This window comes from Eutrigla gurnardus (assembly GCF_963514095.1).
Source record: "Eutrigla gurnardus genome assembly, chromosome: 19".
NCBI classification, from domain to species: domain Eukaryota; kingdom Metazoa; phylum Chordata; class Actinopteri; order Perciformes; family Triglidae; genus Eutrigla; species Eutrigla gurnardus.
The window spans coordinates 11,195,382-11,208,767 of NC_139930.1; the positions used below are offsets into that span (position 1 = coordinate 11,195,382).

At 43.1% G+C, this 13,386-nt stretch overlaps 1 protein-coding gene across 2 annotated transcripts in view; it reads right to left on the reverse strand.

Annotated features, from left to right (window-relative positions):
* rgs3a (regulator of G protein signaling 3a) overlaps positions 1–13,386 on the reverse strand; it is a gene marked incomplete at its 5' end in the record, with an annotated part of 116,208 nt that overhangs the window by 79,578 nt on the left and 23,244 nt on the right. Inside the window, one exon of one of the 2 annotated variants that reach the window (XM_084035788.1) lies at positions 10,546–10,613. In XM_084035788.1, coding sequence (XP_083891914.1) covers positions 10,546–10,613 — 68 coding nt within the window. Of the gene's footprint in view, positions 1–2,191; positions 3,030–10,545; positions 10,614–13,386 lie in introns of those variants that run through there. The other variant, XM_084035789.1, reaches the window with a different exon arrangement.

The following is a 13,386-nucleotide window of genomic DNA, read 5'->3' on the forward strand; positions in this document are numbered from 1 at the left end:
GTCACAGTTTGGGGACACAATTCCTTCACTACATTTCTCTACCCTTCAGTCCCTCGAATTTCTGTTTTCTCCAAAATGACACTATGCAAAAAAAATGTCAACGTGACAGAGAAATACAGCTGACTCTGTTACCTGCTGTGTAAAAGAAATTAGGATTGTCATCTGTTTTTGTTCGCGTGTTTCCGCCTTGACATGTCAGAAACTTGATTAACCGCGTTGTATTTGTGAAGATTGATGCCCTGCGCTGTGGGTATATTTTTGTATGAAGATGGACGGATATAACCTAATCACCCTTGAGCCTGGCGGTGTGACAAAAATATAGAAAGGAAAGGAATGGAAAGGAAAGGGAAGGACTGAGATATACAGACACTGAGGAGCGTAGGTGAAGCCAGCTGAAAAGATGATAAACGGGAATGGAACAGATAAAAGAGATTAAACCGGGGTAAAAGAGGGCAGTGGGACTTTAGACAGGACAGATGACAAAGACAAATAGAAGACCAGATGGTATGAAAAAAAAACATTTCACTGGAATTAAGGAAGACAAACAACCGTGGAACATTTTGAAAGATGAACTTATGTGAGAGAAAATGTGAAAATCAAATACTGTGACTCAAAATGAGAGTGAGACAGACATGGATCTGTCACACCTCACCTAACCGCCTGTCTGTCTATCCACGTTCATGTTTTTATCAAAAGATGTTCAGACATTGTGTCCTTTTTAGGGAAAGTCTCAGAGCTGCTTAATTTGGGTCAATTCATTGAATCCCCGGAGCCGTTACAGAGCTGATGAGTCCGCTACTTGGTCTTCTCTGGTCGGCCCGGGAGAGCCAGTCCCATGATCCCTTTCCACTTGTAAATGAAAGCAAGGGGATTCAATTCAAACTGGAAGAGAAAAAGAGAGACTACCCTGGGAATGCAAGAAATCACTATGACTGTTAATGTTAATGTGAGCGTTTCTTTTCAGCAAATCAATCACAAGATGTATTGCTGAAAGGGAATGATGATAAATGAATGGGAAAAGTTCCCCGTACGCATTAAATATTTAAGTTGTATGAGCAGGGCCTTATTAATTAATTAAGAATCCAATCAAAAGCGAATATGGAAGAACTGACGAGACTTAAACGTACAATTTTCACTTTCTTGTAATGCATTTAGTTGCACCCAAAGGAAGAAAACCCACATGTGAACAGTATGTGTTCGTGCATGTGAGACAGCGTTTTCCTCTTTACATTCATGCCCCGGTGCTTCATCATCCTTTCAGACATGAATGCATGAAGCGGGGGGGCAGAGATCCCACCAGTTTCTGATGATCTGATGATAACAGTCTGCTTTCGTGTCTGCTTTCCGACCATGAACTGCACACACGTACGCATAAACTAAATTAAATCTGCCACACACACACACACACACACACACACACACACACACACACACACACACACACACACACACACACACACACACACACACACACACACACACACACACACACACACACACACACACACACACACACACACACACACACACACACACGACATACATATTTGGTTAGACAATGTTATCTGGGTGAGTATGCTCAAAGGCTAAGTCAGCACATAACCCACACACATATGACCCAGGTGTCATGCTGTATTATTGTCTCGGAAGCCCACTGTTCACCTATCTTCATAAACATGCACATATTTCAAAGTTGCATTTTGATATTCTTATAATGAAACTGGATATAATGTTGCAACCAGTTTCATATCATTTCCTAATTGTTCTAACGTGTAATTCAGATGGGCACAAAGTGGCTTATGTAAGGAACGTGGCATCGGTTCATATCATAGCAAATGTTATTCTCCTCTCATCCACTCATGTTATCCTTCGCTCACTATGTGAACAATGAATAATGTAGAGGACAGAAAGCTCCTTCTCCCCTCTCAAGAAACCTACATCCCATTCAGACGATTACTCCTTTCTGGATGCTTTGGACATGCAGTTGAAAGCGTTTTTTTTTTTTCTTTTTCTATACAGTAATAAAATATCAGGATCAAACAATATGCAAACAAAGATATCACATCTTTCCCTGTAGCCGTCAAACCCTTTCTCCCAGTCTCTCCCTCACAATCACGGGTGGATACTGTACACCAGACGCACTCCCCTCTCTTCCTCCCTCGGCTTCCCTTACTCTCTGTAACACACACACCTGAGGCAGCCTACATCCGATGCAGAGGTGGCACAGCCCGTGGATGGTATGCATCACACCTCCACCTCCTCCTCCTCCTCTTCCTCCTTCTCCAGCGCTCAAGTCCGCCGCCAGCACACACACGCTGCGACGGTGACTCTCCACCTGGGCGGCCCTCCTGCAGCCCGAGTATCTCCACAGCCTCCTCTGCGCGGCTGATTGTGTGCTCCTGGGGCTGTGCTCCGATGGCTGGGTGGACTTGAGTGTGTTATGAATCATCTCAACAGTGACAGCCGCCCCAAAGAACGGCCGGGGTGGGCCTTCGCGGTGTTGAAAGAAAATGTCCGGTCGCCAGGTGACAGTGAGTTGAGTTGTGACTCTAGATAATAATACAGAGTCTCACCTTGCTAGAAAACAGACAGGAATATGTCAAGTATAATACAAATGTGTCCTTGGAGACTTTTTTCAGCCAAACCGGCCACTTCCCACGAATGAGTCTTGATTGACTTTTCCTGGTAACAGTCCTTTTTGCAGAATTGGCGTCACTCTGCCGCTGTCCTCCAGCTGCACTGTTATCCATTCAGGGTTCCTTAGAAATGACTCCAGTCATCAGTGGACAGTTTTTATGAGTCCATCATTTCATCCACAACTTCACGTCTTCCTCTTGGCTCGGTGAAAACTTCAATCCAACTTTCTTCAACGTCCTCCTGCCTTCAACTTTTCGTTGCTCTCTTCTCTGGGGGTTTCTATCCCGTAACACGGCGTCCAGCTTCTTGCTCTGTGGCGTGAGCGGCAGCAGAAGCAGTAGCCCGTGTGATCAGCTGTGTGAGAGTGCGTGGCGGCGTCATGTAGGCGAGACTGGCGCTGGCTCGGCCTGCTCAGGCCACACTGTAGCTCCTGGCAGGGGCGCTCATGGGAACTCTTCAACAGCAGAAGAATAGGAGGAAGTGCCTCCCACCGCAACCCCCCTTCACACGCATACACACACATGCACATGCACTTACGCATACCTCGCCACCCCACCGCCAGGACAGCTTTGTGTGTCTGCCCCCGATAAGGCCAGTTTGCTTCCTGAGTCCACACTGTGAAGCGGTGAGAGGTGCTATAGCTCTCAGTCTTTTGCAAATATACACTGCAGTGACTAATGTAGGTGGCACGAGTGAGCGAGAGAGAAAAGGCAGGATTTTTATAGGAGTGGTTGGGCAGGTCTTAGTCTGCAAACTTATAACAGTGAACTTCAACTTTAGCTCATATTTGCACTGCAAACAGAAATGTTTCTGGTTGCTTACGACAACTTTTAATGACTACATTTCCCAAACAAAAGAAAATGACAGCGGCATTGTTAGGGCTCGTACTTAACTCAGTCAGACTTCACACCTCATCAGAATCTTTCCACCTTAGCTCCCACACTCCCCAATCTCCATCCAGACAGCTTGTTTGTTATGTTTTCAACGTCCATATTTCCTCTGCTTTTCCTTTCGGCTGCCCCCCCTCACCCCCCGAACCACGCAGTACGGAAACTCACAGGTCTGCGACCTCTGACAATCTCCCCCTCCTCATCCAGTTATCCAAACAGTACTTTTATTTTTTTGTTTTCAATATCCATATGCCTGGGAAAAAAAGGTGCTAATCTGCAAAAACAAAAAAAAACAAAAATAACAACAAACACCTCATCAGCAGTGCGAGAAAAAGCCTGTTAACTTAGTGTTGAAAACGTTGCCAGTCTAACCCCTAGCAACCCCATTAAATCCCGGCTCGCCTCTTTTCCTTTTTAACATTTGGGTGCCTGGCTCATGGAATGAAACATGGACAGAGAAGTGATGGAGAAAGAGAGAGGTGAAAGAGGATTGATGCTGCACTAGTCTCTACAATGCTAATAAAGTGGCAGAAAGGGCCGTTGTCTTAAGATCCCTTCACGCCAGTAGTAATGGCAGCTTTTCCCTGTTTGCCTTTTCAAAAGGGCGAGGGTTACCCATCAAGCACACAAAAAACACTTTCTCTCTCTTTCATGCTGTGCTGTTCACCTCTAAATAGGCAGAAGGACGGATTAGAGGGAGAGAAGAAAGGGCGAGAAGAAAGCATGTCTTAGGGAGAGGAGTGAAAGAAGCTTGTCTAGGAGCCAGATGAGGCCAATCTGGTGTTTAGTAGTGTGGGATCTCTCTCTCTCTCTCTCTCTCTCTCTCTCTCTCTCTCTCTCTCTCTCTCTCTCTCTCTCTCTCTCTCTCTCTCTCTCTCTCTCTCTCTCTCTCTCTCTCTCTCTCTCTCTCTCTCTCTCTCTCTCTCTCTCTGTGTGTGTGACCTGAATAGACAGCTATCAAAGGAGAAGGCGTCTTCCAAGCCAGTGAACACACAAGTTCAGGGTCACCGCTCAGGTTGTTCTTAAAATCGATACTGTGGACGCTCAGCATATGGATTCATACCACGGTTCCATTTTCAAGGTGACACTGTGCATAATACGAGATGACAACAAACCTAACTGAGCAGCCTCGTGGCTTCGAGCTTACATTACTTAGGCTCGGCTTCTACAAATCCAAATTGAGTTTAGCACTTCATAAATCAAGGATTTAAAATGCAAAAAGCTTAGTGCACTTCAAAGTACTTCACATGTCAATGACAAACTAATGAAACAACAATTGAGTAGAAATATAAACAGTTGGAGACTGAAAGACAAAATCAAAGAAAATCAGAGGATCAGTTAGGCACGATGCTCCGAACAAAATGATATTGTAAGCATATATTTCAGCCTGAACTTTATAGTGGATCAACCAACCTTTTCCCATCTATAGAGCCATGGCACTAGCAATCAACCCCCTCCCACATGACATGACGGGAGGTGGGAGCATCAATCTGCTCCATGATTAATGGACGACACAATCTCCCACCTGAATCACAACAGTTTGTACGTCACATCCACTGTATGTGGTTGGGACCGTACTTTCAAAATAAAAGACAAGCAGCAACAGGCAAGGATAAGCACTCATACATTCTGCATTGAAGAGAGATCCTACAAGGGTTGGGAGCAGCCACGGCCTAAAATACTCTAAATTCTAACAATAAAACTAACCAGTCAACAAGTGTGTTATTTTCTTAGACACTAGCCAGCAAATCTAACCTCTCTGTCCTTTTTTCAGCTCACCTCACCCTCCTCCCCATCTTCCTTGTCGGACAGAAGTGTCAGACCCATTTTCACAGAGACGATTTAGGAGCTAATGCTATCTGACAAGCAAAGTGATGCAGGGGGACACTTTGTCTGGTGGCGCTATTAATATACATGAACTCTCTGCTCCCTGCCAATGACATGAGCAGTTGTTTTTTTTGGGGGGGGAGGGGGGGGCTATAAACACAATTGGTAATTGCTGACATGGCAACTGAGGAGATGAATCCTTGTTGTGTTGCATGTCAAATCTTTACTCTCTGATTCAGATCGTTTTAAAGCAAGTAAACAGTTTGCATACTCATACATGTACAGACATGATGAAGCTGAGTAACTACCATTTAAGTTCAGTACTGTACTTTATAATATATCATAATGCAAATGCATGTACATGAATATATGTATTTTTTAAAGGAAGTCCTTAAATTGTATATCAAAAAGGCACTGCCATTTTTTTTCTTTTTTTTGTAAAAAAAAAAGAAAAAAAGTGAAAGTTTCTCAGCTGCTGTGTATCCCAAATGCCAACAAATACATTACTTAAAAAGCATGTCATGGGAACACACTGTAACTCTCTCCTGGCTGGACTCCCGGCCTTGATGACTAAACCATTGTAGCATATCCAGAACGCTGCAGCACACCATGTGACCCCCCTCCTCCGTGACCTCCACTGGCTCCCTGTTGCAGCCCGCAATTCAAGACGATGGCACAATTCAAGGTAGATGCACCTACCCCTCTACATCTACCTTTACAGTGGTCAACACACGCCCCGAAGCGAGCACTTCGCTCCTCTACTTCAGCTGGCCGGCTGGTACCACCATCGCTCAGCAAAGTCCAGACTCTTCTCTGTTCTGGTCCTCAGTGGTGGAACGAACTCCCGACCAATGTCAGGACGGCAGAGTCACTTGCCATCTTCCGAAAAAGGCTCAAGACTCACCAGCATGACCCACTAACACCCCCCCCCCCCCAAAAAAATGCACTTCTATGTTCTTACTAGGGCTGTCAACAAATATTCTAAATTTGAATATATATTCGAATAGTTGTTAAAAACAGAATTTCTAATGTGAAAATTAATATTCGACTCATATGTTAAAAAAAAAAAAAACAGCAGCGCAACTGTCTGCTTTGCTGGTGGCCGCGTGCCTGAGGTCAGGGAATGTCGGTTCTATACTGTAAAACTTCAATTAATGTGAATAATATTTGTTTCAATCACTGAATGAAGCTTGCCACATTTGGGACAAGAATCTCAACCTTAAATTGCTTGCACAAAACTCTAGATCAGCACTCAGCATTTGTTTATCGTTGTCCTTCATTTAAACCGCTATGCAGAGAGCATGAGGGTGCAGGAGAGAGAGAGGAAGAGGGAGGGAGAGAGGGAGGGAGAAAGCGAGCATAAATTACCTATACAAGTAGTTATGTCTCGTTGCATTAATTTGTCCTGCTATTGACGTGCCCTAATGTGCAACCAGAAATTCGATTATGTTCGAATATATGTGGTTTTTTTTAAAGGGAATATTCAAACGTCATTTTTGAGCAATTTTGACAGCCCTAGTTCTTACTTCTCTTTGATCAAAGCACTGTGGTACTTAAGACTCGCTGAACAGCTTCTACTGACCGAACACTTGTTTCTATTTTTTCGCTCTTACTTTATCGGCAATGCTATGTTGTGGTTTCTTTCTTTCGACAAATGTACTTATTTGAAGTCGCTTTGGACAAAAGCGTCTGCTAAATGCCCTAAATGTAAACACACAGGATGTGTTGAAAAGGCTCACAGTGAGTCTGAAGAAGCAAAATAACAGAACCTGATTGGTGTGGCATCCTTGAAAGCATAATTTCTCCCAAACGTGAAAAATATAAGAAAAATAATAGAATTGTGTGGGACAGTTTCGGGAGAGAGGTTGTAAAAGTGCAGTCAGTGAATAGGAAAATGTTCTTGAAATAGCCTTGTGGTTTTTCTGAGGGACATTCCTTTGTGGATATCAAGTATTATCTTCACTAACATATAAGTGTCCAAAACCTTCAATGAGCTCTGTGTAAATCATCGAAATGAGTCATTCGCAAGGCCTTCATCCTCACTGAAAAATGTTTGAGTAGGTAAAGAGTGGGCAGTTAATGATACCACAGAGCTCTTTGTGTCGTGGGTGCGATGGCCATGGGGTGACCGAGGGAGGAAAGAGACGGAACAGTGAGAGTGAGGAGGAGGAGGAGGAGGAGGAGGCCACAATAGTGAAGGAGGAAATACGCAGCGGTCTGGAAGGGAGCAAGGCCAAGGCAACAGAAAACGAGTACAGAAAAGAAGAGAAAGTCTAAAAGGTTTTCCATTCTCCCCTAATTTAGTCTGTGAATGTGCTCCCCCCCCCAACCCCACCACCCACCCCCGTCCCTTAACTCTCCCCTGAGACTGTCCCACACAAACCGCACAATCATCTGTTACTCTGATTCACCCAGAGATAAAGAGAAAGAGAGAGAACAAGACCGAGAAGGGAGAGGGAGGGGAGAGGAAGGAGAGAGGAAAGCAGCATTCACAAATACGGATGTAAAACTTTTCCATCTCAATGCTGCGCCACATCATTACTGCCCTATTCACCTTCCACATGACTTCAAAAAGCTGCTCAACCTCTTCACAGACCGGATGCAGGATCGTTGTCCTGATAGCAATAATGCAATTATACATAACATGATTTTACGCCTGTGATAAACTGCCAAGTACAGTGTATCAGGTACACGACGCAATTAGAAAGGATGAAACGTAATGGCACTAGTTTGTGGGATAACTAATCCTGTGTGTGTGTGTGTGTGTGTGTGTGTGTGTGTGTGTGTGTGTGTGTGTGTGTGTGTGTGTGTGTGTGTGTGTGTGTGTGTGTGTGTGTGTGTGTGTTGCTCTACATGTACAGTCGAGAGAGGAAGAGAGTGTAAAAGGTGAAAGTAAAGTTAGCTCCTTGGTCTAATCCTGTCCTGTCAAGCTCATTAGCTACTCTAACTCCATACGATGGCTGCTTTCCTCAAATCCTAGAGTGTTTCAAAGGCAACACAGATATTTATTTATAATTCTAACAAAGTGTTTAAGCACTGATAATGTTTTATGAACATTATGTGCTGTTTGGTGATAAAAAAAGGAACCAAAACCGACCAATTACTTTGCCTATTTACTGTACCGCCGAATACAAGATCCCACTGAATGTGCTATAAATACTCTCTATAAAGCGTTTTATGAGGGCTATAGGGAAAGCTCACGGTCTTTGTTGAGTGTAGAAGAAAGTCACTATCACTCTTCCGAGTGTGAACGCAAATTCTTTGTTTGTCACGAGCGTGTTTGGGGCAGACTGGGGCATTGCTCTTGTAGCAGACGGCCAGGCCCTGTGTGGTTGTGGCTTCCTCTGTCTCTGTGCTTATGGTCTGTCACTATGTTTTATTAGGCTACTGCTTATGCTGAAGTGCTCTGCTGTCTTCTGACAATATGCTGTCGAAAAATAAGCCAAGTGTGTGCTGGTTTGGAAGCTATTTAATACTCTGCCCCTCAAGAGCTTTTACAGTAGTCTTTTTGTTTTTACATAGTGCTCCATACACTGCAGCCCCTTCACTTACATAGCACCTATACCACGTACCTGGCATGACAGACAAGTGATGCATAAGAGAAATACCCATGAAGGGAAGATTCTATATGCCTAATATGTTCAATAAGGACTGTCCCTATCTTAATACAGCTACTGTCACGCATGCATCCTAACGTGTAAAAGTGAATTTGCTCAAGTATTATCTGCTTTGGCATCGTGTGGGAACAGGAGCCAGAGTCAATTTTCCATGAAAGTCACTCTGGGAAGTTGCCAACTCAGGATCCAGTTGGATTACTAAACCATGGAGGAATCAATCTCACCCCAAAGCTGTGGTGTAAACAAAAGCATACAAAAAAAGATGTAGCGTTGATATCCAACGTGGCAATCCTAACTTTGGTAAGATTCTGGAAGTCGGGTCGATTAACTCAGGGAAGAAAGACAGACACTCCTCCGGCAGGAGAAATATGTGACTATCTACATGTTTGTTTGTCTGTATGACATTAACAAATCAAATCAATTTTAGTGGCCACAGTAAAACTACACACCACTCAATTAGCCTACAAAACAATGTTAGTGGAGGCACCTCCTGTGATTGGACCTTCGCTACAGCTTGCTCTTCAAGTATAGGTGGACGTACTGTACATAAGCTACAGCCTGGCTGTTAAAAATCATTTTAATTGATTGGATTTAATAGTGTGAACCTCTTAAACGATGCATTCCTCCCAGAGAAGCTCAACATGGTGTCAAGAAGTCGCTGGTAAACCGTGTCAGTGAGGTCTTCACCCCTTCTGTCATTATTGCTGCTGTCATCAAGCAAATACTGACTTAAATTATCACAGTTTCCCATCTCTAGCTGTAAATAAATAAAGGTATCATCCCTCATGCTCCTGTGTTCTTCCTCATTCATTTTTTATTCACTCATGACTACCATAAAGTCAACAATGTGTACATTGAGATAATAGACTGAAGAGAACCTCAAAGAGAAACATAAGTATTAAGACCAAACTGAGAAGAGATGTAACGGGTTTGAGGAAGGCGACGCAGGAAGGATTTTTGATCTCAGATGAGGAAAACTCGCTTAGCGTCCAACAACACCGTTCTCTCTTCCCCTTTCTCGTGACAACCAATCATTCTGCTCCACATGTGACTCGCATGCAAGTGAGCGTTTTGACAAATATTGTCTTTCAAGAAATGACATCTTGCTCCATTCAGCGCTCAAAGCTCAAACGCATGACTCAATTAGTTGCCGTGGTTGCTGGGAATGTGTAACATGGAATTCATGCAGTATATATCTTACTGAAGGCATGTTTATGCATGATGAGTTTGTTGGACATGGTGCAATGTCACGGGTCAAGTACTTTGTATGTATTAAACACAGACCTCTCCATTCATTGTGCACGCACACGCTAACGCATTCAATAAAAACACGCAAACTCCCAACAATCAGAGAAATAAATAAGTTCTACATCTGTAGAGACAGAAATGCTCCAAAAACCTGCAGTACAGCGACAGCGACTGTGCAGTTAATAGATATTTACTAACAGACACAAATCCACATACGCCATTTAACTTCCAAAATAATTCAGCAGCAGAAAACAGCCACGTACATAAGCATATTTAAGCTTTACATAAACACAGGAAGAAAGTAAAAAAGGTTTGGTTATACTTACTGTTAAGCATTGCATATTCTCAGGGCGATTGGTCTCGGGGGCAGCACCATGGTTTGACAGCACAGCCTCTGAAATGTAGACAAAGGAATCACGGGCTGAGACAGTACCTTTGGAGCACATTTCTCTCTGTGCCAACGCAAAACAGCCCTCTGGATGCCCAAAAATAAAGTCCTCAAATAGTTCTGAGAGTCCATAAAAGTGACTCAGATAGATAACAACAAGCAATTAGGACAACAGTTGTCTGCAACAGCCTTCGCTGGGCTGGGATTCAAACTTGAGAGCGCACATAAAAGGCAAAAAAAAAAAAAAAAAAAAAAAGCCCCAAAAAACAGCCAGCCGAGTCGAGGAAAATCCCTAAGATGCGAGGATCCAACAAACTGCCCCAGAAGAGGAGTAGAAGTGAGAACAAGTGAGAGGGAGGGAAGGAGGGGAGGAGGGAGGGGTGAAGAAGAGAAAAGGAACTCCTCTCTTACTCTATTATCCGTCCGTCACAGGGCTCTTGGGAAGTTGCTATGGTTACAGGGACTCACGCCTCAGTGTCCTTTTAACTATTGCTCATAAAGGCAGCATTCAGCTTTGGGCCACAATGCAGATCTCCCCCCCCTCTCTCTCTCTCCCCCCTCTTTCTTTTTCTGTCTACATTGCCTTCTGTTTACATCGTTTACTTACATCTTTCCTTCTCGTTGCTACCTTTCTTCTCCGTCTCTGTAACTTCACACACAGCAACCCCGCTGTCCCCCCTACCTCCATCACCACCACTACCTCCATCGTCTGTTTATCTCCGTTTCTTCTTATCCCTCTCTTCTATACTCTTCCATCGCACATACCTCCATCACCGTAGGAGAGAGATTTGCCTACCCCAGACTGTGAAATGTTATTTTCAAATCTCAAAAACAACCCCAACATGAGCCAAGGGGTGTAAGTGAATGAGCAACCTTCTGTTCACCTCACAAAAAGAGATAATCACATTATATGCACACACACACGTATCTTTAAATGTCTACTTCAGTAGCTTTAGTAAGATATATTTAACACTGCAACACAGTATCAATAGCAATCTAAGTTATACATACAAATTTGAATGACCACACAGAGCTTGACAGTAAAGCAAGACAAGAAAAATGCCAAAAACAACACACAATATGTTTATGTTTGAGTGACGAAGTCCTCCGGCAGCCATAGTAATTATGACTTGTCCGTTGGGAGCCAAGAAGGAAGTTGGGTGACGTTATCATAGCGCCAATAAGTCATAGGGAGGAGGTCAGGGTGGTTGGGTGGGTCAACTAAATGTAAGACTTTGCCACGCGACACTGCTGTCCGTTTCCTTTCCTATTTTAGCCACGACGGTGACCAAGATGTTTCTACCCTAACCAAGTTGTGTTTGTGCCTGACCCCATCCAAATCTTAACGTCAAAAGAAAACTGATTTATTTTTCAAAAAGTCCTTTGTAACACTTTGGAGGGCACTCAATTATGTTGTGTAATTACGGGGGTATCAGATCAGAAAATGTTTAAATGCGATAGTATTTTGTCATTAAATTTGGGGGCTTTTTTAAAATGTTTTTATTGTAATAATGTATAGTTGTGGGTCCAGCAGGGTTTAAGCTGTCAAGATTCATCATCAGCATCAGACCACATACTTCAAATCAATTCCAGACATGTTTTAAAACACAAAATGGATTATTTAAACAATATTTTCATTTATGTATTATGAACATGGAATCAATATTTCAATTTTTTTTTATCATTACTGGTATATTGTAACATCTTTCTGCATAGGGAAGTTCAAACATCTAATAATCAAAACATTTTGGCATTAAAATGTATCTGTAAGCTACTAAACACAGTCCACATTTGGACACTTGCTACTACCCTCTGCTACTCTATACAATAGTTTAACCTCAGAGTTAAGTGCCCAATCCCATAGTTGCAGTTGCCATGGCGACCCGGAGGCTTTATAAAAAAAGGGGGGGGTTCTGTCACTTGTGAATCTGAAACCTCCAGGGGTCAAGCAAAAGAGAGGGGCTAACCTGGCTGGCGTCAAGCCCAGGAGAGGAGCCTTTTGTGTGGGGAAGACATCAGTAACTTTGGGTATAAGAAGGGAGAGACGGCGAGAGGCTGGCAACGAGAAACATCCAGCATGACTGACATAAAAAATGGGGGAAAGAAAGAGGGACAATAAGGGAGGGAAATTGTGGACAGTGGGAAAAGCATACACAAGAGAAATTCAGGGAATGAGAAAAAAAGGAATGTACTTGTAAGGAAGTAAGAAACTGAGCAGATTAAAGAAAAGGACGGACAATGAAACTAGACAGGAAAAACGGCAAGATGTGCAAGAATAAAGGACAAAAATCAAAAAGTGTTTGCAGTCTTCCACACTTGAGCCAGCCAGTCTCAGATCTGCCAGAACATGAAAAGCCCTTGACATTGCCCGAGTCTCTCATTGAAGCACTCGCTCACTTGACACCCAGGCCTTCTTTTCACCTCCTGTCGCCCACAAACAAATAAACATTTAATGGAGAGGGTGGGAAAGCCAAGATGGGAGGAGATTTCCTCCACTTCACTCTTTGGGTGTCTTAAGATCACTTCAAACCTTGAGAAATCAGTTTTAATTGGTGATACAATACATGAGGAAACTAGAATATGGGGGGGTATTGAAAAAGAAGTACAGTACTTGTAAAGCTATACTCATTCAGAGTAAATGTAAACGAATAATTCACCCTTTATTAATTACAATCATCTACAGGATCTACAAGACAATTTGAAATTACAATTGCAGACAATATGAATCCATCAAAATTTAAGGATAAATAAAGACTGAAAATCCCACTAAATCACATGA